At 47.5% G+C, this 25,709-nt stretch overlaps 1 protein-coding gene across 3 annotated transcripts in view; it reads right to left on the minus strand.

Annotated features, from left to right (window-relative positions):
- The window catches only part of LOC113450829 (transcription factor COE1-like), an 80,451-nt gene extending 60,175 nt beyond the window's left edge, over window positions 1-20,276 (minus strand). The window contains exons 1-3 of one of the 3 annotated variants that reach the window (XM_087935694.1): window positions 19,811-20,276; window positions 18,724-18,848; window positions 135-291 (exon numbers count right to left, since the gene is read on the minus strand). In XM_087935694.1, the coding sequence (XP_087791820.1) occupies window positions 135-291; window positions 18,724-18,848; window positions 19,811-20,230 (702 nt within the window). In that variant the 5' untranslated portion in view covers window positions 20,231-20,276. The remainder of the gene's footprint in view (window positions 1-134; window positions 292-18,723; window positions 18,849-19,810) is intronic. The other 2 variants (XM_087935692.1, XM_087935693.1) reach the window with 2 other exon arrangements.
- Window positions 20,277-25,709: the final 5,433 nt, after the last annotated feature.

Raw genomic sequence — 25,709 nt, forward strand, 5'->3', positions numbered from 1 at the left:
ATCGAAATAACTGCAACTGGAAGGGTTGGAGGATATTCTATCCTGACTATTTCCTATGCGTGTGTGTGTGTGTGTTGTGTGTGCGCGTGTTTGGGGAGACATTTGCAAAAACCAAGCATGGGTTTGGACCTTACTCTGTCCTTCTCCACAAAGTCGATGAAAGACGTCCTCTCGATCTCCACTGGCTGTCCATGGCGGTCGTACATTGCAAGCACGAAGTGGAAAAAGTTGGATTTCCTGAGGTTAGATGGTGGCTGTTTTTCAAAGTGGGCCCGAGCCAGCCCAATACCACTGTGGGAGGGAGAAAAAAGGAGAAAAAAAGGTGTTTAAGCAGCTGCATAAGCGCACCAACGTGCCTACCGTCCCTGTCCCATTGTTTCTTTTATATTTTTTTTAATTTTTCTTATATGTATCAATGTATTCATAACTATGTTTTTACTTATACCTATTATCTTGCAAGCAATTGACAAATAAAAATAAATAAAAAAATCTGCAGGGGCTGAGCTCATCCTCCCTTTCTATGCCAAATATATATATATATAGAATAACAGAGTCATAGAATAGCAGAACAACAGAGAAACAGAATAATGGAATAGAGTAACAAATAACAGAGTAGCAGGAGTAGCAACAGAGTACAGAACAACAGAACAGCAGGTAATAGAATAACAGAACAATAGAGTTACAAATAACAGAGCGGCAGAAAACAGAATAGTGGAATAACAGAATACCAGCGTAACAGAGTAACAGAATTGCAGAATAACAGAGCAACAAATAACAGAATAGCAGAAAACAGAGTAGCAGAATAATAGTATAGCAGAATAACAGAATAACAGAATAGCAGAATAACCAACTAACAGAATGACAAATAAAAGAATAGCAGAATAACAGAATAACGGAATAACAGAATAACAGAATAGCAGAATAACAGAATAGCAGAATAACCAACTCACAGAATAACCAATAAAAGAATAGCAGAAAAATACAGAATAGAAGAATAACAATTCAAAAGGTTGGAAGGGACCTGGAGGTCTTCCAGTCTATTTTCTTCCGCCGGTAATCTTTGACATACAACCACAATGGAGTCTGCCCATGTTACCTAGTTAGGTCATGAAATGTCTGCAAGAAAAGAACCAGGCCCAGAGAGCAAACAACAAGGACCTCGCAGCTCCAAAGGAGTTTCCAATCTTGGAGCGTTGAGAGTTTCAATCCAGAGAAACCCCTAAAGGACATTGGGGTAGGCAGGTTTGTCCCGTTGCTCTTTTTTCCCCCCCTGTTTGGTGGAGAGGCTTCCTCTGAAAGTTCCCACATAGCCATTTGCAGGGGGGGAAAAAAATCCAATGTTTCTTATTTACACACCAGGTTTCGTTCCTCTGAATGGCATCCTTTTGGGCGCACAACATTGTGCCTTCCGTTATAGCAGAGGGCAAAATCCACACCACATTTAACAACTTGGCCATGGGTAGCTTGAGGAGGACAAATTCTCTGTATCCTCCCTCCAAATGCAACTTCATCTACAGGTAGTCCTCGCCTTACGACTACAATTGAACCCGACATTGGTGTTGCTAAGCGACACGCTTGGCCAATGTGTTTTGTCCCATTTTAGGACCTTTCCTGCCATCGTTGTTAAATGAAACCCTGCAGCTGTTAAAGTTAGTGACATGACTGTTGAGTGAATATGGCTTCCTTTGCTTGTCAGAAAGTCACAAAAGGGGATCACATGATCCCTGCACAGTGCAACCATGATCACGTGACCACGGGGACGCTGCAACAGTTGTAAGTATGAAAAATGGTCATAAGTCACTTTTTTTTCCAGTGCTCTTGTAACTTTGAATGGTCATTAAATTGTCACTAAATGAACAGTTATATTTTTAGGCCTGGCTCTGTATTTGTCAAGCCTGGAACTGCAGATTTTCTGCAAAGAAAGCAACTGTTGGGGATATAATAATCTCTGCCATAGTTGGGAAACGACCACTGTGAGCATTACAATCCAGACAACAAATGCTTTAAACTCCTGGGAACTATAATCAACACTTTAGACACCTGGACTTGTACAGAAATGAAAAAAGCAGGAATTTCAGCCGCTTTGCAACTTGGCAAAGGTAATATTAGATATAAAGGAAATTTACTACATTGGTTTCATTTATTTGGGGAATTAAAGTACAATGCCAATCTGCAAAACCCATCTGTGAGAGGGCAGGGGGGCGGGGGGAAATCATAAATGAAGGAGAAATTTTAGGAGATTAAAGGAAACCTGAGACAGACCCAGCTGTAGGAAACAGCTGTCTGGAAACCCAAAACCCAACTGGGGCCTGGTACAGGTAGTCCTCGACTTACGACCACAATTGAGCCCAAAATTCATGTTGGGTAAGCGAGATAGTTGTTAAATGAATTTTTCCCTATTTGATAACCTTTCTTGCCGCTGTTATTAAGCGAATCACTGCAGCTATTAAGTTAGTAACCTGGTTGTTAAGTGAATCCGGCTTTCCGATTGCCTTTGCTTGTCAGAAGGTCGTAAAAGAGGAGCATGTGACACTGCAACCGTCATAAATATGAGTCAGCTGGCAAGCGTCCAAATTCTGAACCTGTGACCGCGGGAATGCTGCAACGGTCATAAGTGTGTAAAAACGGGCCCTAAGTCGCTTTTTTTCAGGGATGCTGTAACTTTGAAGGCTCACAAAATGAACCCTTGTAAGGACTGCCTGTAGTTGTCTTTGAAAGGCTACATATAAATTTTCTAAACAATTAAATAAATAAAATGTCAACCAGCCCAACTTGTAGAGAGGTTGATGCCTAATAAAAGCCTTCAAACCTGAACCCCGCAACACGAGAAACAGACCCCAAAAGAGATGAAGAAAAATGAAAAAGATAAAATTCCTCTGGGATTTTAGAATCCAGACAGACAAGCTCCTGCCACAAAACACTCCAGACTTAACCATTGTTGATTAGAAAGACACACACACACATACACACAAGTCTGGATAACGGACGTGACAGTAGCAAGAGACAGCAGAATAGAAGAGAAAGAACTGGAGAAAGTAACAAAATTCAGAGACTCAGGCAAAAGCAAGCAAAGGTGCTACCAGTAATAATAGGTGCCTTGGATGCAATCCCAGAAGCAACTGGAGCACTCCTTGAAACACCGTTGGCATTGACAAACTCACCACCTGTCAATTGCAAAAGGCACTTTGGCTTGGAACAGCTGACATCCGTTGACATACCTTTTGTTAACTCAAACAAGCACATCTACCTATCCCAGGTCCTTGGGAAGGACTCCGTTGGTGGGTAAAAATGCCAAACACAGTCCAAACATCTGGCTGACTGTGTGACCAACCATGGTAAATATTATTCAGATTATTCAAGGAGGAAGAGCGGGGGAGGGAGGAAGGAAGGAGAGAAGGAGGAGAGGAGATAGATGGGAGGGAGGGAGGGATGAATGGAAGATAGGGGGGGATGGAGATAGGGGAGGGATGGAGGAAGGAAGGAAGAGAGAAGGAAGGATGAGAGGAGATAGATGGGAGGATGGATGGAGGGTAGGAGAAAAAGAGGGATGGATGGATCGATAAATGGAAGGAAGGAAGGAAGGACAAGAGGAGATAGTTGGGAGGGATGGAGGATAGGAGAAAAAGAGGGATGGATGGATAGATAAATGGAAGGAAGGAAGGACAAGAGGAGATAGTTGGGAGGGATGGAGGATAGGAGAAAAAGAGGGATGGATGGATAGATAAATGGAAGGAAGGAAGGAAGGACAAAAGGAGATAGTTGGGAGGGATGGAGGATAGGAGAAAAAGAGGGATGGATGGATAGATAAATGGAAGGAAGGAAGGAAGGACAAAAGGAGATAGTTGGGAGGGATGGAGGATAGGAGAAAAGAGGGATGGATGGAAAGAAGGAAATAGATGGGGGATGGAGGAAAGAGATAAAGAGGGAAGGAAGGAAAGAGAAGGGAGGAAGGGAAGGATATGGGAGGGTTGATGGATAGGAGAAAAAGAGGGATGGATGGATGGAAAGAAGGAAGGAAGGAGATAGGGGAGGGATGGAAAGTAGGAGAAAAAGAGGGATGGATGGAAGGAAGGAAATAGATGGGGGATGGAGGGAAAGAGATAAAGAGGGAAGGAAGGAAAGAGAAGGGAAGAAGGGAAGGATATGGGAGGGTGGATGGATAGGAGAAAAAGGGATGGATGGATGGAAAGAAGGAAGGAAGGACAAGAGGAGATAGATGGGAGGGATGGAGGATAGAAGAAAAAGAGGGGTAGATGGATGGAAGGAAGGAAAGAGGGAAGGATAGAAGGAAGGAAGGAACTAGATGGGAGGGATGGAGGGAAGGAGAAAAAGAGAGGAAGGAAAGGAAGGAAGTCTTCTCTTTTTTTGGTCCAAAGCAAGCGACAGAAGTAGTGGCAATAAGAAAATGTATTCAAATTAAGTCAATCAGTTAAAAGGGAGATGATTAATCAACCAGGAATTCTTCCACTGGCCCTCATTTTTATGCATTAAGGTATTTTGCACCGGCGCATGAGCCTTGATACGAACTGAAAACTCCCTTTTCATCTTTCCCCCCACCGTTTTTTTTTTGAAACCACCCAAACTTCCAGATATGTATTTCAGAATGACAGAATAATAGTAATATTCTGTCGTTATTATTATCCGTGCATTATCAGTAATAACAGAATAGCAATATCAGAGTTGGAAGGGACCTTAAGAGGCCTTCTAGTCCAACCTCCCCTGTTCAAGCAGGAGACACTACACAATTTCAAACAAATGGTTGTTGTTAAGATAATTTAAATGTATCGGTGGAGTTGTACAATCTGCCAGAACGCACAATTGTAGCTGATTGATGGGAGAGAGCTGAGGCAACCTGCGCTGTGATAGGTCGCTGTGGGCAAAAGGGGGCATGTCCTTCTTTCCCGCCTTTTTCTTCTGTGCATTCAGTGATTTACCTCATGAGGATGTTCCTGGGTGGATTTTACCTCATGATGCTCCTATCTTGACTGATATAAATATAGATGTTAAATATATTTATTTATATACAACTGCAAGTTCGGATCAGCGTCCATGCAGCTGCTGCACAATTCCCTGACAGTTGTTCAGTCTCTTCTTTAAAAAAAAAAAAAACTCCAGGGACGGAGCAGTCACAACTTCTGGTGGCAAGCTGTTCCGCTGGCTAATTGTTTTTTCACTGTCAGAAACTCCTCTAGGTTGCTTCTCTCCTCGGTTAGTTCCCATCCATTGCTTCTTGTCCTGCCTTTGGGTATTTTGGAGAACACCTCTCTTCTTTGGGGAAGCCCCTCAAATATTGGAAGACTCCTATCGTATCACCCCAATAGTCCTTCTTTTTGAACGTTTACAAAATACAGAATGACAGAGTTGGAAGAGACCTTGGAGGTCATCTAGTCCAACCCTCAGGTCAAGCAGAAGACCCTATTTCATTCCAGATTGTCCATTTCCTTTTAAAAGCATCCAGTGATGGATCACCCACAACTTCTGGTGGCAAGGAGTTCCACTGTTTAATTGTTCTAACTGTGAGGAAATTTCTCCTTAGTTCCAGGTTGCTTCTCTCCTTGTTTAGTTTCCATCCATTGCTTCTTTTCCTGCCTTCAGGTGCTTTGGAGAATAATTTGACTCCCTCTTCTTTGGGGCAGCCCCTCAAATTTTGGAAGATGCTACCATGTCCCCCCCGATAATCTTTCTTTTCATTAAACCAGAATTAAACCCACTTCCTGCAACCATTCTTCGTATGTTTTAGCCTCCACGCTCCTAATCATCTTTTTGCTCTTCTCTGCACTCTTTCTAAACATCTTCTTCATATCATGGCAACCATGATATATGGCAAACGAAAACTGTTTGCAATACAGGTAGTCCTCGACTTACAACCATTCACTTAGTGACTGTTCAAAGTCACTGAACAAAGTGACATAGGACCGCTTTTCACCCTTACGACCATTGCAGCATTCCCTCCCCCCCATAGTCACATGATCAAAATTCAGATGTTTGGCAAGCGACTCATATTTACGACGGTCACAGTGTCCCTGGGAGCGGGGGAGTCAAGTGATCCCCTTTTGTGACCTTTTGTGACTGCCATTTGTCAGAAATAGTGTAGGGTCTCCTGCTTGGGCAGGGGGTTGGACTAGATGACCTGCAAGGTCCCTTCCAACTCTGATTATCTGTTATCTGTTACCTTCTGACAGGCAAAGTCCATGGGAAAACCAGATTCACTTAACAACCAGGTTGCTAACTTAACAGCTGCTTACCAACTGTAACCATTCACGTAACAATGGTGGCAAGAAAGGTTGTAAAATGGAGCAAAATTCACTTAACGAATGCCTAGCTTAGAAAGATACATTTTGGGCTCCATTGGAGTCATAAGTCGAGGAGTACCTGTATTCCAGGTGTGGTATTTTGGGCTTCCCTGTAAGACTCCTTGGACAGTTCTAAAAAATAAATTGCTTTAAAAATAATCAATTGTGGTTTCCCTGCTGATCTCTTAGGGAAGGCTGATTTTTCCTCTCTTTCTATCCTCCTTGCTGGTTTGGCCTTTCAGTCCAAAAAGGAAAGAATAATTAGAGAAAATCTTCTTTTTTTTTTCTTTAACAATGCAAAACAAGATTTCTTCCCAATCTGCAACCCACACACAAAAGTGAGGCAAACTTTCCCTTTCTTAGCGCAATTCCCCAAGGAAATAACATTTCCATCCACTGTTTTCTCCAAGATTTGTTTAGCTAAGAAACAAGAATCCAGAGAGAAAAAACGGGGAAAATAGGGCGGTAGTGACGGAGGTCCTCAACTTACGACCACAAGTAAGCCTCAAATTTCTGCTGCTAAGTGAGATGATTGTTCAGTGAATTTCCCCCCACTTTATGACCTTTCTTGCCATAGTTCTTAAGTGAATCACTGCCATTGTTAAATTAGTAACAACGTTTTTAAGGGAACTTGGCTTCCCCGCTGACTTAGCTTGTCAGAAGATTATAAATATGAAACAGTTGCCAAGCACCTGAATTTGGATCCCATGATCATGGGGATGTTGCAAAGTTCTCGTAAGTGTGAAAAACATTCAGCCCTGTTGAATGGTCACTAAGTGAACTGTTGGAAGTTGAGGATTACCTCTATTTGAGTCCCTGAAAGGCTTGGTCGATATTGGACAGAAAAGTTTCAGAATGTTAATGAATTAAGTGGGTCAGAAGTGCGTTGACACATTGGGTATGATATAGAGATCTTCTGTGCCAAATGTGCAAGAAAGCAACCAAGCTCAGAGAGCACCAAGGACCTCATAATCCTCCTCTTCCTCCTCCTCCTCCTCCTCCTCCTCCTGCACTACTCCTTTCTAACTGATGAAGTTACCTACTTGGGTCATGAAATGTCTGCAAGAAAACTACCAAGCTCAAAGAGCACCAAAGACCCAGAATCGTTCTCCTCCTCCTCTTCCTCCTCCTCCTCCTCCTCCTCCTCCTCCTCCTCCTCCTCTTCCTCCTCCTCTTCCTCCTCCTCCTCCTCCTCTCTATAAACCCCACTCCCTTCTAGCACTGATGATGTTATCTAGTTGGGTAGTGAAACATCTGCAAGAAAACTACCTGACTCAGCACCCAGTTTTTATGCCTCCCTGTTCACAGTTGGAGGATTGGGATAAATCACTCAGTTTTCCCTGGATTAGTTTTTGGGAATAATTCTAGAGCCAACATTTGTTCTCCTAAGGGAGAAAACTTAGGATCTATTTCCTCTTAAAACAAGCAGAAATTACAAGGAAACTAATAACGGGCATCTCCTCTGCGGGGAAAACAAACTTTATTCATTCCTCACTGCCTCCTGTGTTTATTCTCATCAGAAAGAAAAGATGTTGCTTTGACTGACATTAGAACTGCCGTTCGCTGGGCTGGACATCCTTGGAAGGAGCTACCATGGAGGACTGTAAAAAGGCGGCTTCTCTCATCACACAGCACAACCACCCCGACTGAGCTTTCTCCAGCTTTGCTGACTACAAGTCCCAAGATTCCCAGCTGGCAGGAGATGATAGAATTACTGGTTTGATCCAGGTAGGAAATATTATATTAATGAAAACGGAAGCCATCCTGAATTCAGTGCTTCCAGCCAGTTGCAGAAATGTCCCTCCCTCCCTTCCTTCCTTTTTCTTTGCTTCCTTCCTTTCTTCCTTTTTTTCCTTCCTTCCTTCCTTTTTTTGATTCCTTCCTTCTTCCTTTTTTTGATTCCTTCCTTCCTTCCTTCCTTCCTTCCTTTTTTTGATTCCTTCCTTCCTTCCTTCCTTCCTTCCTTCCTTCCTTCCTTCCTTCCTTTTTTTGATTCCTTCCTTCCTTCCTTCCTTCCTTCCTTCCTTCCTTCCTTCCTTCCTTCCTTCCTTCCTTCCTTTTTTTGATTCCTTCCTTCCTTCCTTCCTTCCTTCCTTCCTTCCTTCCTGGATAAAATTGTTATAGAGACAGACAGACAGGCAGACACACTTATTGTACGTCTCCTGGAGTTGCAACAGAGACTGGGATAGTGTCTTGCTTTGATTAAGCAAATGCATAAATGACATGAATGACAGGTGCATCATACCTTGCATTTCATCATCCTCATCCTCATCCTCATTTTAGCCATTGTCTACCCACTGCAGGACGAAGGCCTCTTCCACATGTTTCCAATCAACATGATCCTGAGCTTTCTTTGGCCAATTGGCCCCACACTTTGCAAATAACAGAATAACAGAAGAGATCTTGGAGGTCTTCTAGTCCAACCCCCACTCCCTCACTCAGGCAGGAAACCTTATACCGTTTCAGACAAATGGCTGTTCGATCTCTTCTTAAAAACCTCCAGTATTGGAGCACCCACAACTTCTGGTGGCAAGCCGTTCCACTGGTTAATTGTCCTCACTGTCAGGAGTGAGTTACTTGTCCTCACTCCTTACTTCTAGGTTGCTTCTCGCCTTGGTTAGTTTCCACCCATTGCAAAACCAGTCTCAGAGACTGACAGATTATTTTCAAGTCCTCCGTCTGTCTGTCTGTCTGTCTGTCTGTCTCTCTCTCTGTCTGCCTCTTAGCTTTCTGCTACTGCTGACTTTTTCAAAAGATGACACCAGACACAGCCCTAAAGCCAACAGCCCAACGACACTTCAGCTGTGAGCCTCCTGCGACAATGAGGATCCGGTTTCTCGCTTACTGTCACCTGCTGATCCCCCGGGAGCTGCAGGCAGACGCAGTTAATTCCAGTTTTTCATTCCTGTTTCCACCCCTCCCCACAACCCCCTCATTCTGCTTCTCCGCCGCACCCCACTCGGATATCTCGCTTCAGTCTGTTCCAGAAATCAAATGCAAACCACATTTCCATGAAGGCCTCCTCTGGAATCTCTGAGCTGTGTTTATATTTACCCAGTGATCCTTTGCGTATCTCTGAAAGAGTTAAGCTACCAGTGCAGAAAGCCGCTGCGTGGATAGCACAGGTAGCCCTCGACTTACGACCGCAGCTGAGCCCAGGATTGCCATTGAGACGGCTGTTAAGTGAGTTTCGTCCCATTTTACCACCTTTCTGGCCACCGTCGTTAAGCGGACCAGGGCAGTTAAGTTAGTAACACGGTTGTTAAATGAACCTGGGTTCCCCAGTGCCTATCCGAAGGTCCCGTGACCCTGAGACACTGCGACCGTCATAAATATGAGTCGCTTGCTGTGGCCACAGGAATGCTGCAACGGTCGTAAGGGGTGAAAAATGGTCATAAGTCCCTGGTTTTTTCAGTGCCGGTGTAACTTTGAACAGACACTAAATGAACTGTTGTAAGTCCAAGGGCTACCTGTATGTCTACTGCTGTGTATATCTATTTTGGATGTTTTTTATTGCTGTGTGTGTGTGTGTGTGTGTGTGTGTGTGTGTGTGTGTGTGTATCTTTGCAGCCAAAGGGATCTGACCTGTCACCTCCAAATGTCCTCTCTCTGCTTCCAACTTGGCATCCCATCGTCCGGGATGACTTAGAACTGACTTTCTACATCCCAGAGGGCCGGACTAGATGACCTTGGGAGGGCCCTTCCATTGCACAATCCCACCGTTCTTTTCCCAACTTGCCCGCCTTCCTCCTTTTCCAAATGTTCTGGGTACCGACTTGAGTTGGGGTGGGGAAGTCGGTGGGGGCGCTTCACACACACACACACACACACACACACACACACAGACACACACACGAGCCTGGCCCCCTCCGGCAGCGGGGAGGGGTCGTGGGCGCAGAATGAAGGAAAGGAAAGGGTTAAAAGGGGGAGAAACTTCTTAACTGCAGCTTCCCCTTTCCTGCACCTGCATTTAATTCTATCTCCATTTCCCCAAAGGCCCCAAGAATGAGGGAGGAGGGGCGGCCTCCAGATTGGGGGCGGAGGGGGGGGGGCGGCTCCACCAGTCCCCGACGCTGCAGAGGCTTCCATTAATAATTCAAAGAAATCAGCGCATTTCCTAGCAAAGCAGGCCAGCGCCTGGGCTTGTTACAGGAAAGGCACCTCGGGTCCCTGCTTTGGACCCACCGCCGGAAAACCGTGGCCAGGAGCGTCCTAAAACGAATGAAGAAGGACTGCAGGAATGGAGTGCGGCTACTCCTCCGGTGGAAAGAAGGACGGGGGTGTGTGTGTGACATAATGGCAGTCTTTGAGGGGCTGCCCCCAAGAAGAGGGGTGCGGGGGGGTGTCTTTCAAGCTATGCTCCAAAGCACCAGAAGGCAGGACAAGAAGCGATGGGTGGGAAACTAACCTAGGAGAGAAGCAAGCTTGAATCAAGGAGAAAACTTCCTAACGGTGAGGACAATTAACCAGTGGAACTCCTTGTCACCAGAAGTTGTGGTTGCTCCACCGTTAGAAGCTTTTAAGAACAGTGAGGGTCTCCAGTTTGAGCAGGGGGCTGGACTAGAAGACCTCCAAGGTCCCTTTCAGCCTTTTTTTTTTCTGATTGATTGATTGAATCACTGCAGGTGTTAAGTTGGTAACATGAAGTTGTTAAGGAATTTGGCTTCCTCAAGGTCCCTTATAGCCCTGTATTCTATTATTCTATTGTTCTAAGTTTTAAGAATCCGACATCCTGAGTCAAAACGTTGTCCCTATTAGCTCCTAAACTCTGTGCTATCACCAGGTTGGAAGGACTAGGAGAGACATGATAGCAGTCTTCCAGTATCTCAGGGGCTGCCCCAAAGAAGAGGGAGTCAAGCTATTCTCCAAAGCCCCAGAAGGCAGGACAAGAAGCAATGGGTGGAAACTCACCAAGAAGCAACCTATAACTAAGGAGAAACTTCCTAACAGTGGGGACAATTAGCCAGTGGAACTGCTTGCCACCAGAAGATGTAGGTGCTCCATCGCTGGAGGTTTTTAAGAGACTGGACAGACACTTCTCTGAAATGGTATAGCTTCACCTGCCTGAGCTGGGGGTTGGACTAGAAGACCTCCAAGGTCCCCTCCAGCAGGTGCACACACAGAGAGTAATTCGCCTGGCTTCATTGGGGGGGTCAGTGAGATTGTAATTTCCCCCAACCACCATCATCCACAGCAAGCTGGGGGCTGCGTGCAAATAATCTTTTTCCAATAGGAAACTGGATGCTCAATTGTTTCCTTTCGATATTCTGCTTTCAATCGCGTTGTTTTCAAGAGGTTTCTCTTGTTCACCTCCTTCAGAAGAGGTTCTTTTGCTTCTCTTAGGTAGTCAGGACACCGAGATTCAAGACTATAGGGACTCCTCGACTTACAACAATTCGTTTAGTGACCATTCGAAGTTACAACGGCACTTTAAAAAGTGACTTGGGACCGTTTTTCACACTTACGACCGTTGGGGCATCCCCATGGTCACGTGATCAAAATTCAGCCACTTGGCAACTGACTCATAGTTATGACAGTCGCAGTGTCCTGGGGGGGGTCACGTGATCATCCTTTTGTACCTTCTGACAAGCAAAGTCAATGGGGAAGCCGGATTCACTTAACAACCATATTACTAACGTAACAACTGCAGTGATTCAGTTAACAACGGTGGCAAGGAAGATTATACAATAGGGCAAAAAAATAGCTTAGTAGAAGTCTCACTTAGGGACAGAAATTTTGGGATCAGTTGTGGTTGTAAGTCGAGGACTCCATGTATTCAGGTCCGATCCCCCTCCCCAAACCTTGCACAGTTTGAGCTTTTTTCCACATTTTCACGCCATAAATGAATGTTGTCGCTTAACAAATATTGGAGTCCTTCTTTAGAAGCAAGAATGTCCCCAGACCTGCCTGGGAGAGGCTGAGCAATTGTGGCTGAAAATTCAGCCTCAAACTCAAAGTGATTTTGCGCTCAGATGAATTCACTCATCTGGCCACTGAATTAAAAATAAATAAATCCCATGCAATTCCCGCCGTTAGGTTGCTGGATTTCAACCGCCCAAATCTTCTTGACACGAGCAAAAACCTTTTTATTCAAATGCATGCACCGATGTGTCATCAAATGTTTGTGTTGGGCTTGGATCTGAGTGTTGGCGGCTGATTAAATGATTATTTATTTCTATTTATCAGCTCTGCTTAGCGCTGCTGTCGGTTGCACCTTACGGACAAGCAAGGGGAAACGAACGCAAGGCACAGCTTGAAGAGAAAGAAATATTAAAACTCTGAACGGAGCAGCTCCCACTTTCTGCCATCCTATGACTGGCACCCACATTGCAAATTGGACATTAATACGGTCGAGAGAGTCCAGAGATATTTCACGAGAAGAATCCTCCACTCCTCTACTCGCAACAGAATACCTAATGCCACCAGACTTGAAATTTTAGGCATAATTTTTTAACTTAGAACTACGCTGCCTTCGGTCCGACCTAAGCATAGTACACAAAATTATCCATTGCAATGTCCTACCCTTCAATGACTACTTCAGCTTCAACCACAACAATGCACGAGCATACAATAGATAGAAACTCAAGGTAAACCTGCTCCAAACTTGATTGCAGGAAATACGACTTCAGCAACAGAGTGGTCAATGCCTGGAATACTTTACCTGACTCTGTGGTTTCTTCCCCAACCCCACAAAACTTTAACCTCAGACTGTCTCCTGTTGACTTCACCCCATTCCTAAGAGGTCTGTAAGGGGTGTGCATAAGTGCACCATCGTGCCTACCGTCGCTGTCCTAATGTTCCCTTTAAATACATTTCTTGTATTAATAATAATCGTGTTTATACTAATACCTGTTATCTAATACATGCTCAACAAATAAATACATAAAATAAAAAAATAAAATAAATCCAGAGCAGACTTGCTAAATTTCCCCTGAATTGGAATTCAGATGTTAAACATTATAGGCACAGGAAGGCGGGCAGCCTGGGGTCCAACGCACCAGGGCAGAGACATCCAAGCGTTCGTTAGGAATTTTTTTCCGGATTGCAACTTTTTGAAGGCTGCTTTGAGTATCTTTGAGGAAAGATGAACGGCGAAAGGAGAAGGGGACAGCAGAGGATGAGATGGTTAGAAAGTGGAAACCAGCATGGCCGCCAAAAAAAGACAAGTGGAAAAAGGCAGAATATCAGCAAAGATGTCAGGAATTCCCGCCAAAAAGTCAGGAAAGCCAAGGCGCATAATGAACTAAGGCTTGCAACAAAGGTTAAAAATAACAAAAAATAAATCCCGAAACTTCTTCCAACATGTGAAAAACAAGAGAAAAAGTCAATTCGTCCATTAATGGGACAAAATGACCAGGCGGTGATGAGCAACAGGGAGAAAGCAGAACAGCTTCAGTGGAGTAACTTGCCTCCAGAAATTGCGATTTTTGAAAAGAGATGGAACAACCGTTTGTCTGAAAGGGTTATAGGGTCTCCTGCTTGAGCAGGGGGTTGGACTAGATGACCTCCACGGTCCCTCCCAACTCTGTTATTCTATTCTGTTATTCTGATAGCGTCGTGGACCCAATGAACATGAATTTGGGCAAACTCTGGGAGACAGTGGAGGACAAGGGGGCCTGGCATGCTGGAGTCCATGGTGTCACGAAGAGTTGGACGCAACATAGTGACTGAACAATAACGACAACCAATCTGGCTTTCAAAGAAAATTCAGTGTCTGGTGATATTTCTCAATCTGCAAATTCAGCAAGGCTCTGCTGGGGAACATTATTAATTCTACAACCGAAGCACCCACCTACCCATTTCTCAATTCACTGGGGGACAAAAAATGCAGACCCCAAAACTGAAAGAGAGACAGACAGAAGGAAAGAAAATAAGTAGTTAGATGACGTAAGTCCGAACTGGAAAGAATGAAAGTTGGACTTATTCCAATTAGATAAATCTAGGAAAGATTATGGTGTGGAACTCAGGTTCCATGAAAGAGAAGGGCAAGAATATAATTTATGGGGGAAAGAGGTGATTTCCCTTCTGCTTGGCACAAGATGTTGAGAGATGATAGATAGATAGATAGATAGATAGATAGATAGATAGATAGATAGATAGATAGATAGAGGCAGAAATAGATAGATGATAGAGAGAGATGATAGAGAGAGGAATGAGACAAACATGCACACACACAGATGATAGATGATGGGTGGATGGATGGATGGACGGACGGGTAGGTAGGTAGGTAGGTAGGTAAGAGGTAGAGAGATGGATATAGATTATAGGTAGGTAGGTAGGTAGATAGATAGAGAGATAGAGAGATAGAGAGATAGAGAGATAGATAGAGGCAGAGATAGTTAAAAATTAGAGAGAGAGAGAGATGATAGAGAGAGAGATATGAGACAAACACACACAGAAACAGATGATAGATGTATAGATGGATGGATGGATGGATGAATGGACAGATACATGGATGGACGGAAGAATAGGTAGATAGGTAGGTAGGTAGGTAAGAGGTAAAGAGATGGATATAGATGATAGATAGATAGATAGATAGAGGCAGAGATAGATAGATGATAGAGAGAGATGATACAAAGAGAGAGATGAGACAAACACACACAGAGAGAAACAGATGATAGATGGATGGATGGATGGATGGACGGAAGAATAGGTAGGTAGGTAGGTAAGAGGTAGAGAGATGGATATAGATGATAGGTAGGTCGGTAGATAGGTAGACAGACAGACAGACAGACAGACAGACAGACAGACTAGAGAGAGAAGCAGGCAGGCAGACTTTTAAAAAAAGAAAGAAAAAAATTTAAGACAGCAAGGCTTCTTTCTGAATCAATTCAGCCCAGATGGTTCAAACAAGAATGAGGAATATTTCAAAAATGTGGATGCTTGCAATGACCCACCGCTGTCTTTTTCCAGAGGGACTCCTTGGAAAGTCGGATTTCACTTAGCAATTGGAAAGCTTTGCTCCGGAGCAAAACCTGGGAAAAGGGAAATATTGCCACCACTGCCTAGACTCCAGAGAAACACGGCAGAAACCATTTCATCCTCTGCGGTTCCCTTCTGCTTCCACCTTTCCCAAGGCTCTTTCTCCCCCAAAAAAAGAAGTCATCTTCAAAGCCAGATTAAAAGGGCTAAATCCTGTTCCACTTGTTGCGATGTCGATTTCCTGAGCCCGGTGGGGCCCTATCTCTATTCTTTTAGGACACTGTCTTCGCTTCTGTCATCAAGGCCAAAGCTGCCCACTTCTGGCCTGATCCAGTGATGGCTAAACGCATTTCCTTTCAGTGCTCCTTGACCGACTGTCATCCACAAAGCCGGATCTACATACATAATGCCTTTGGAGGACTCGGCTGGAGCAGCCTAGCCCTGCCTGGCTCAGAGACCTGAACCGCAATCTAGAAACCTGTTGCACGCTGAAAGGAGAACCGGATTAAATCTCCAACGACGGGATAGGCCGCCTCGGGCGAACCCTCCCAGCCTCTTGGCTAGCCGGGATTGAAGATCAGAAGACCATCGAAACTTTACAGCTTTGGGGGTTTAAAGGAGACATTTTGCTCTGCACTCAACCTGATGGCACAAGGCAGCTCTGGAGTGGATGGTCTGCAGAAAATATAGAAAAAGAGGGGAATATCTTTGGCAAGAACTCAAGAGAAGCAGCAGAAGATTGGAAAAGGTCGAGAGACCTGGTCCATAGAATCATAAGAGTGAACAACTTCTTCTTCTTCTTCTTCCTCTTCTGCTTTCTTCTTCTTCTTCTTCTTCTTCTTCTTCTTCTTCTTCTTCTTCTTCTTCTTCTTCTTCTTCTTCTTCTTCTTCTTCTTCTTCTTCTTCTTCTTCTTCTTCTTCTTCTCTTCCTCCTCCCCCCTCTAATCCCTATCCTGCATGATAGTGATGGCCTCTATTTTTTTTCTCATTACCTACTGCCTTATATGGTTACAGAATAACAGAGTTTGAAGGGACATTAGAGGTCTTCTAGTCCAGCCCACTCCTCAAGCAGGAGACCTTACGCCATTTCAGACAAATGGTTGTCCAATCTCTTTTCGCAAACACCCAGTGGTGGAGCATCTACAACTTCTGGAGACAAATCCTTGCGCTGGTTAATTCTTCTAACTGAAATTTCTCCTTAGTTCTAGGTTGCTTCTCTCCTTGATTAGTTTCCATCCATTGTTTCTTGTCTTCCCTTCTGGTGCTTTGGAAAATAGTTTGAACTCTTCGTCTTTGTGGGAGCCCCTCAAATACTGGAAGACTGCTCTCATATCTCCCCTAGTCCTTCTTTTCATTAGAGTAGACATACCCAGTTCCTGCTACTGTTCTTCATATGTTTTAGCCTCCAGTCCTCTAATCCTCTTTGTGGCTCTTCTCTGCACTCTTTCCAGAGTCTCCACATCTTTTTTATATTGTGGCCACCAAAACTGGGTGCAACATCCCAGGTGTGGTCTTGCCAAGGCCTTATAAAGCTGCACTGAACGTTTAACTAAAGGTGAATCTGCAGGGCCGCAGAAAGGCTTGAAATATTTGTGCGTGGCGCAGGAAAGAGAGCGCCGAAAGAATTGGATCCATTATAGAACGGTTGGACGACGAGAAAGTGCTAGTGAATTTACAAATTGTGTGTCGCAGGATTCCTTCACGGGGCATCGTCCTCAGACGGTGCGCGTTAGCCAAAGGAGGGTACAGGCCTGGTATCCCATCCTCAAGCTCAAACAAACGGGGAAGGCTGGCAGCAAGGTGATGAAGCCGTGGGCTTGGGAGACATGATAGTCATCCTCCAATATTGGAGGGGCTGCCCCAAGGAAGTGGGGGTCAAGCCATCCCCCAAAGTACCCGAAGGCAGGACAGGAAGCAATAGATGGAAATTAATCAAGGAGAGAAGCAACTTAGAACGAAGGAGAAATCTACTGACAGTGAGAACATTTAACCAGTGGAAGGGCTTGCCACCAGAAGTTGTGGGGGCTCCATCACTGGAGGCTTTTAAGAAGAGACTGGACAGCCACTTGTCTCAAATGGGGTAGGGTCTCCTGTTCGAGCGGGAGGTCGGACTAGACGACCTCCAAGGTCCCTTCCAACTCTGATATTCTATTAACTGGCAGATGCCAAGATCCAATTCTGTGAGAATCTTAGGGGTTGGGGGGGGGGGAATGGATTGGGAAGGGGGGGGGTGAACTCATCTTTCTCTCTCTTCCTTCCCCCCCCCTCCTCATTCATTAGCTATGCAACCTGATTCCGATTTCCTTTGTTTAACCAAGCTGAACTCCGTGCCAAGCAAGATTGGATGTCAAAGGTCAGGGGACATTTGCGATCGATAGAAAATCAATCCGAATCCAAAGGAGCGAACTCTCCTACCGGCCAAGCCCTGGGAGAAATCATGCATACGACCCCCTGTTTATTGACAAGCAGGAAGAGGCAGATAGAAAGCGAAGACCGAAAGGGAGGTGGTGGATTTGTGAGGCGGGCAAGTCCAACAACAAAGAAAAATATAAATATATACAGAGGTCCTTTCGCTGTTTTGAGAACCAGAAAGATGGTTAAAGCTTCAGAATTTTGTCTGTCTGTCTGTCCGTCCATATCTATCTATCTATCTATCTATCTATCTATCTATCTATCTATCTATCTTTAAAAGGGAAGTTTAGAAGATAGCTGGAAAGTTGGAAAAAAAATATGCCAGGGATGGGTGTCACTAAAAGAGAACTCAGGCTGAATTCTTTCTGGGTTTTCCACCCAGAAGTGTTATTTTACTCTCAAGGAACGTTTTCCAAAATCACCCGAAAGAAACCTCACATCCGCCACCTCGGAGTCATCTTCGCACACAACGGTTGTCATCATCTCCTGCAGGGACTTTCACAGAGGACCTGGTGGTCTTGGGAGGAGCACCAACAAAGGGGGAATCTCCGCTTGCCCACTTGAGTATTTCGGGGTGGGGGGTGGGGTGTCAGCTGCTTAGCCCAAATGCCTGGGACACGGCCCCCCACCGAGAGCGCTGACCCTCACAACGACCCTCTTCCCAATCCCAGCCCCACTCTTTGCGCCCATTCAAGCAAGCGTCTCCTGCTCAAGCAAAGGAGCTGGACTAGAAGATCTCCAAGGTCCCTTCCAACTCTGTTATTCTAGGTTCCAAGTTCTGCATCGCTTAGCAAATCAACCTTCCTGTTTTGTTTTTTTTCTTCTTCTTCTGCCACTTCCAAGACCAGGTTCTAACCCCGAAGCAGAGCAGCCCTTTGGTAATTTTGAGGTGGGGTGTTGGGGTCTAATGGAAGGAGGTGCCCTCTCCTGCCCGGACTACAGCTCCCATCTCCCGCAGGAGGAGGCAGTCCCAAGCTCCGCGCGCGCGGGTGCCTAAACCAGAGGGGAAACTGAGGCAGGGAACGGGGTCGCCGGCTGGAGTTTAAAAGGAGAAGGGTTTGGGGACTGGGGGCGGGGGGGCTCTCTTGCGTCCTACCTTTGCAGAGCCGTGTGGGCATCCAGGACGCCGGTGGTTTGCATCCAAGACCTGACCGCCGAGAGTCCACCTCCTCCGGTCAGGGGCTCTTCTTTCATGGTCAGCCCCCCTCTGGCCAGGCTCTCCTGGATGGAGAACATCAAAACTGCTTTTTAGCGAGCGTCGGGAGGGGTGTGTGTGTGTTTGTATTTGTGTGTGTCTGTGCGCGCGTGTGTGTATGTGTGTGTGTGTGCGCGTGTCGGGTGGGCGCGCGCCTGCCGTCCTCCAACCAAAACAATCCCAGCCCCTAAGCAGGGGCTTGTTGGGGAGGGGGACGCTCGGAAGAAAGTTTTGGGGGTCTTCTGGCTTTCCGGGGCCGGCAGCTCTCCGAGGCTGACGGGAGGACCCCGTGGGGCTGGAGGGGAGGGGGCGGCAGAGGCTGAACGCCGGCCGAGAGCCCCCCACACCCCACCCCAAGCCCAACCTGGGGGCGGGAAGAAAGGGGGCTGCCCTCGAGCCACCACCTGCCCGCCGCCGCCGCTGCTGCTCCCGCCGCCACGAGGTGCCGGGGTGACAATCCGGGCTCGGGGATGCTTTGCTGGCTTGCCGGCGGCGGCGGCGGGGCAGGCAGGCAGGCAGGCGGGCGGGAGGCGAGCTCTGGGTGGGGACGCCTCGGCGGGGGAAGGATGGAGGAATCAGAGAGTAAGAAGCCCCCAGGGAGGGAGGGGGGAGAGGGAGGGGTGGGGAAGGGCGGGGGCAGGAGGAGGAGGAGGAGGAGGAGGGGAAGGAGGAGGCCGGCGAGCGGCAGGCGAGGCAAGCAGCCGGCTAGCAGGCAGCTCTTTCCCCTCCAACCCCCCGCCCCACCGGGGCCACAGGGACCACCGGAGCGGAGCGCGCCCGGGACGGCAGAGCCCACCGGTCCGCCGCAGGTGAGCGAGGGTCCAAGCCGGGATGGGTGGGATGGAGGGGCGGGGGTGAGAGAGAGGGATGGAGGGGAGGGAAAGTTGGGGCGGGGGTCTGCCAGAGCGCGCGGGGCGGGGGGGGACGGGGCTGGGGTCTCCCCTCCCTCCCTCCTTCCCTCCCTCGTCTCGCCGGCTGCTGACTTTACCGGAGCCGCAGGCAGGTCGGAGCGCGGACCGGGGCTTCTTCCTCCTCCTCCTCCTCCTCCGCCCCCCCCATTAGCCGGCAGGAGCAGCAGCAGCAGCCGCCGCCGCGGGTCCCCTGGGAGCAGCCCGTCGGCTGGAGCGCCCGCCGCCCGCAGCCGCCGCCGCCTCCTCCTCCGCCGCCGCTGCTGCTGCCTCCGACGGCCGGCCTGGCCGCCGCGCTGCTGCTGCTGCTGCTGCTGCCCGCCGTCCTCCTCCTCCTCCTCCTCCTCGTCGTCGTCTTCTTCGTCCGCTTCGTCCGGCAGCAGCACCATCAGCACCGCCAACCAGTGCGGCGCGGGCCCGGGCGCAGCTTCCAGCCGCAGGGGGACCGGGCCGCCGCCGCCGCCGCCGCCTCCTCCTCCGGCCGGGCCGAGCCGGGCCATGCCGCCTCCCTCCGCCTCCCCAGGGAGGAGGGGGCTGCAGCCACCGGGCCGAGCAGGCTGACATCATCCGGGGAGGGGCGGACTCCAGGGGACGGACGGAGGCGGCGGCGGCGGCGGCGGCGGGGATGACCGCGGGAGGGGCGCGCTGGGCTCGGCCGCCTGGCGGAGACCCCCCCATCCTCCTTTCCCCGTCATCCTTGCTTCCTCGCCCCCTCCCTTTCGCAGCCCCCAAGTCTCCAGCCTCGGAAAGTGCATCTCTCTCTCTCTCTCTCTCTCAAAGTTTCGCAGGCTCCCCCGCCCCCATCCATCTCCCCTCCCCCAGGACTCTCCGTTCCCCGAGACCCCCTCTTCATAGGGCCCTAGCCGCAGCCCCCCCAAAGCTCCCCCGCCTTTCCCTAACCGCTTCCTTCCTTTCCTTCTCCCTGCTAAGTCCTGCAATCTCTTCCCCCAAAGGCTTGGAGTCTCTTTCGCATTCAGACGACTCGCTAGGATAAAGGGTTTCGATCCCGAGGAGGGCGAGCGAGCAGGGAACACGGGGTTCCCCCCACCCCGTTCAGCTGTGGAGGAGCCGATCGTTTGGGGGCGGGGGGAGCTGCAAGGCATGCGAATGGGGTTGCGGGTTGGCTTGGCAGGGACCAGGTTTGACGAGTTGTCTGAAGCCAGCCGGTGTGTGCCAAGGTAGCCAAGTTTGCAAAGGGCCTCAGCCAGCTCCTACTGAATTTCCCTTGCACTCCCTGTTGTGCATCCTACAACATCTCCTTTCTCACACACACACACACAAAGCGCTTGGAAACTTTCTATAGGGCAGGGGTCTCCAGCCTTGGCAACTTTAAGCCTGGCGGACTTCAACTCCCAGAATTCCCCAGCCAGCTGGCTGGCTGGGAATTCTGGGAGTTGAAGTCCGCCAGGCTTAAAGTTGCCACGGTTGGAGACCCCTGCTATAAGGGGGTTGCAGCACCTCACATTTGCAGGATTTTATTCCCTGGACTTTTTATTTTTAAGTATTATCGATACTCCTCAACATACAGCAGTTGTTTAGTGACCACTCGAAGTTAGAACGGCAATGAGAAAAGTGACTTATATGACCGTGTTTCACACTTATGACCATTGCAGCATCCCCGGGATCAAAATGCTTGGCAACTGACTCATATTTACAATGGTTTTGCAGGGTCCCAGGATCAGGTCGCTATGGCGACTGTCCAATAAGCAAACTCAATGCAGAAGCCCGATTCACTTAATGACCGTGTGACTAACTTCACTGCAGTGATTTGGTTAACAACCGTGGCAAGAGAGGTCGTAAAATGGGACAAAAAAACCTTGGTGCCTCGCTTAGCAATGGAAACGTTGGGCTCAATTGCAGTTGTAAGTTGAGAACCGCCTAGGCTAAGTTTTGCACATGCTTAGCTGGAGGGACAGACTGAGGTGGAGGAGACCTCAGTAGCTTTAATCCTTTTTTTTTTTTAAAAAAATCATTTAGTTCTCTACTTTTCTAGCAGGTTTAATTATTTTCCTAAAATTTCCCTATCTGGACTCGCATCATATTCTGGCTCACTTTATCTAGATGTCTTTCTAATAAATTTATTGATTAGATTTTTAAATTCCCACTTTTATTATTGTAAGTAACCCATTTGTTTGCTTTTAATATATAGCATAACAATGTGCGTGTGTGTGTGTGTGTGTAAACTTTTCTCAGTTCCGTTGCAATGGTTGAACAGTCACTAAGTGAATGGTTGTAAGTCAAGGACTACTTGTACGGTGGTGGGATTCAGTTATTTTTTTTTACGACTGGTTCTGTGGGCGTGGCTTGGTGGGTGTGGCTTGGTGGGTGGGACAAAGGAAGGATATACTGCAAAATGCCCCTTCCCTCCCCCTCCCCACTAACCTGCTTTCCAGCTCCGTTCTCCTCTGCAGGGCAAGCAAAGGAGACCCAGTCCATCAGCTGGGACTCAATGGGAGGCAGAGAAGAGATGGGGTTGGCGGGGCCAGTCAGAGGTGGGATTGGCCGGTTCTCCGAACTACTCAAAACTCCCGCTTCTCCAGAACTGGTCAGCACTGGCTGAATATACCACCTCTGTGCCTATATTTCTACTCCCATCTGGAGGAATAGATTCAAGTCAGCCATCCCATTGAGAAGGTCCCAACAGACGCCAGGAGGAGGTTGAGCAGACACCTCAGCTGTCAAGAAACCAACGTAACATCATCATCATCTGGAGCCAAGCTTTAATTGAGAAGGACTTTTATGTCCAGGCAGGAGGAGGAGGAAAGGGAGCTGGACACGTGGTTTTGGAAGACCTACCCGTCAAGATTGCTTGACCTTGCGTGAAGCAGCACTTGGTGTTTCCTCCACACTAACTATTGCACACGTGGGATGAAGGGAATCCAGAACTTGAGAATTCTTGCCCGTTAGGTCTCTCGAGGGGTCCCACAAGCCAGCTCCTTGCGGCACGGCTACCTGAAGAAACCCGAAGGTCAAAGCTCAGCTAGAAGACCACCAAACCGGTGGAGAACTTCAAACCGCTGGGACCGTGGTGAGCATGTCTGGCCTAAATCAAGAACTTATGATGTCTACGGGTGTCCTCTTAGTGTTGGATGCTTTCTCCCTGGTGGAGGAGGTAGGAGGGCCCTAACTCTCAAAGGGTTTTCGTCAAAGTCTCTTTAATCTGCATTCCTCCAGGGCTGAGTTGGCAGAAAAAAATAGGCCCGTGTAATTTGTCGCAACCAGATGCTTGAACTCTTATCTACAAGGATGAAATTCGTGCAGAGTTTTACCCTTACAGTTTTATGGTGGATAATTTAAGTTCCCCTTTTCTTCTCCCTCCCATCGGGTAGCAGCTGCTGGGCAGAAGCGCTACCAACTGCTCTTATTATGCTCTGCGCAATGCTGGAGGTGGAGAGCGGTTGGAAAATATTACAAGTCCCAAAGGTGATTTATTTTATTTATTTTCCCAAGAGGCAACTGGCTTTTCTTGTTTTTTTTTTTCCCTTGAAGACTTTTCATCTTCTCATCCAAGAAGCTTCTTTGATTCTGACTAAATGGTGGTGGATGGAAGGATTTGCGGTCCTCGCAGTCATCTGGTCATTGGTAGTCTCTCAGAGAGTCCTCGAGGCCACTTGGTTTACCTGTGCCCTGAGGGTGGAGCTGCTGAAAGGACCGTGTTGGAAACAGGAGATGGGTGGTGGTGTACTTCCATCCCCCAGTTGGTTGAGAGAGGGCTAGTTGAACGTAAAGCCTTAGTAAGGTCACATCTAGAACGCCGCAGTTTTTGGTCACGTTATGAAAAAGATGTTGAGATTCTAGAAAGAGTGCAGAGAAGAGCAACCAGGGTGATTAGAGGACTGGAGAATAAATAATATATAAAGGACGGTTGCAGGAATTGGATAGGTCTAGTCTAGCAAAAAGGAGGACTGGAGTGACAGGATAGCAGTCTTCCAGTATTTGAGGGGCTGCCCCCCAAAAGAGAGGACCAATCTTTTCCCCAAAGCACCCAAGGGTAGAACAAGAAGCAACGGATGGAAACTGATCAAGGAGAAAACCAATCTGGAATTAAATTTGCTCACAGGGAAAATAATAATTATCCAGTGGAACAGCTTCCCATCAGAAGTTGTGGGTTGTCCATCACTGGAGGTTTTCAAGAAGAGGCTGGACAGCCACCTATCTGAAATGGTATAGGGTCCCCTTGAGCAGGGGGTTGGACTAGAAGACCTCCAAGGTCCCTTCCAACTCTGTTAATCTGCTAATATTAACCTAGGTGGCCTCTTTGACCTCTCTTTTAAACCAGCGGTTTACAGGTTTTCAATACGGTCCTTTTTAAGCAGTTCCCAGAAGGCTCCACACCCCTTTGCGCTATACAGGTGACCCCTCAGAGCACAGATAAACCTCCAAGTGGCCTCAACGACTTTCTGAGCCGCGCAGGGATTCGCTTAACAACAGTGGCAAGAAAGGTTGAAAAACGGGGCAAAACTCACTTAAGCGTCTTCACTTACGGAGCCGCGGTGGCGGCACAGTGTTTAGAATGCACCATTACAGGCCGACTCTGCCGACTGACAGTTCAATCCTGACTGGCTCAAGATTGACTCGGCCTTCCGAGGTCGGTAAAATGAGGACCCAGATTGTTGGGGGCAAGAAGCCGACTTTGTAAACCGCTTTAGAGAGGGCCGTAAAAGTACCGTGAAGCGGCATACAAGTTTCCAAGTTCTATTGCTTAACAGCAGAAATGTTTGGCTCAACTGTAGTCGTAAGTCGAGCACTAACCGTAAACAGCTAGCAGGGCATCGTCAGCTAGAGGTGGGTATTGACCTGGCGCTTACGGTCGTCTTCTCCAATCAATTGCAGGGATGTTCTGGGAGTATATTTCCCAGAATTCCTGGTTATTTTCTGCCCCGTGGCTGGCTGAAGAATTCTGGGAGACGTCCTAGCCAATCAGGAAGAGGCCAGGTTAACTTGATGTTAGGCGTAGCTGGAAAGACAAGCAAAGCTTGGGTAGATTTCCGCAGAAACCATTAACACTAAAACGATTATGGCTCCGACTCAAAATGCCATTGCCCTGGTTGCGTCAGAAAAAAGAAAACACTCGGAGAAACCAAGCAGAAAGGCCAGGAAGGAAGGAAATAACAAAAATTCCAACTCTTTCTCTCCTTCCACGCTGTGAATTTCAGCAGCTCATTATTTTTGTAATGGCGCGTCTGGCCTGAAACCAGCTTCCAAAGCATTGAATTTCAAAATCTCCAAAGCCCGGTCCGTTGTTTTGTAAGGGAGGGCGAGGGATAAAACCCAGCCCTTGTATTAATTCCAAAACCATTCAACGTGCAGCCTTTTAAAAAAAAAAAAAAAAATTAAAAACTTAGAGAAGTTTAATAGACCAATGGAAGAGACCCAACGGAAGCGCTGATGAGATTACCTAGCTGGGGAATGAAACGTCCGCAAGGAAACAAGCTCAAAGCACCAAGACTCACAAAAGGATTCTATCCTGCAGTCCTTGGCGCTCTCTGAGCTTGGTTGTTTCCTCGTGGACGTTTCATGACCCAACTAGGTAACCTCATCAGTGCCAGAAGGGAGTGGGGTTTGAGGAATGGAGGAAGACCGCGAGGTTCTTGGTGCTCTTTTGAGGCTGGCTGTTTTCTTGAGGACGTTTCATGACCCCAACTAGGTAACATCATCAGTGCAAGAATGGAGTGGGGCTTCAGGAGGACTGTGCGGGGTCCTTGGCGCTCTCTGCGCTTGGTTTTCTTGCAGACGTCTCATTACCCAACTAGGTAACATCATCAGGGCTAGAAGACAGTGGAGTTGAAGGAGGAAGATGAAAGGGGCAGGAGGAAGAGAAGAAGAAAGAGGGGGAGGAAGTGATGGTGAAGGAGGAAGGACGGACGACTACGGGATATTGCTCTGAGCTTGCTGTTTTCTTGCAGATGTTTCCTTACCCAATCTGGTTACACCATCAGTGCTAGAATAGTTTTGTGAGGAGGAAATCTGTGTGGGGGT

This window comes from Pseudonaja textilis, chromosome 6, assembly GCF_049901715.1.
Source record: "Pseudonaja textilis isolate UNSWEBS1 chromosome 6, rPseTex1.2, whole genome shotgun sequence".
Classification (NCBI taxonomy): Eukaryota; Metazoa; Chordata; class Lepidosauria; order Squamata; family Elapidae; genus Pseudonaja; species Pseudonaja textilis.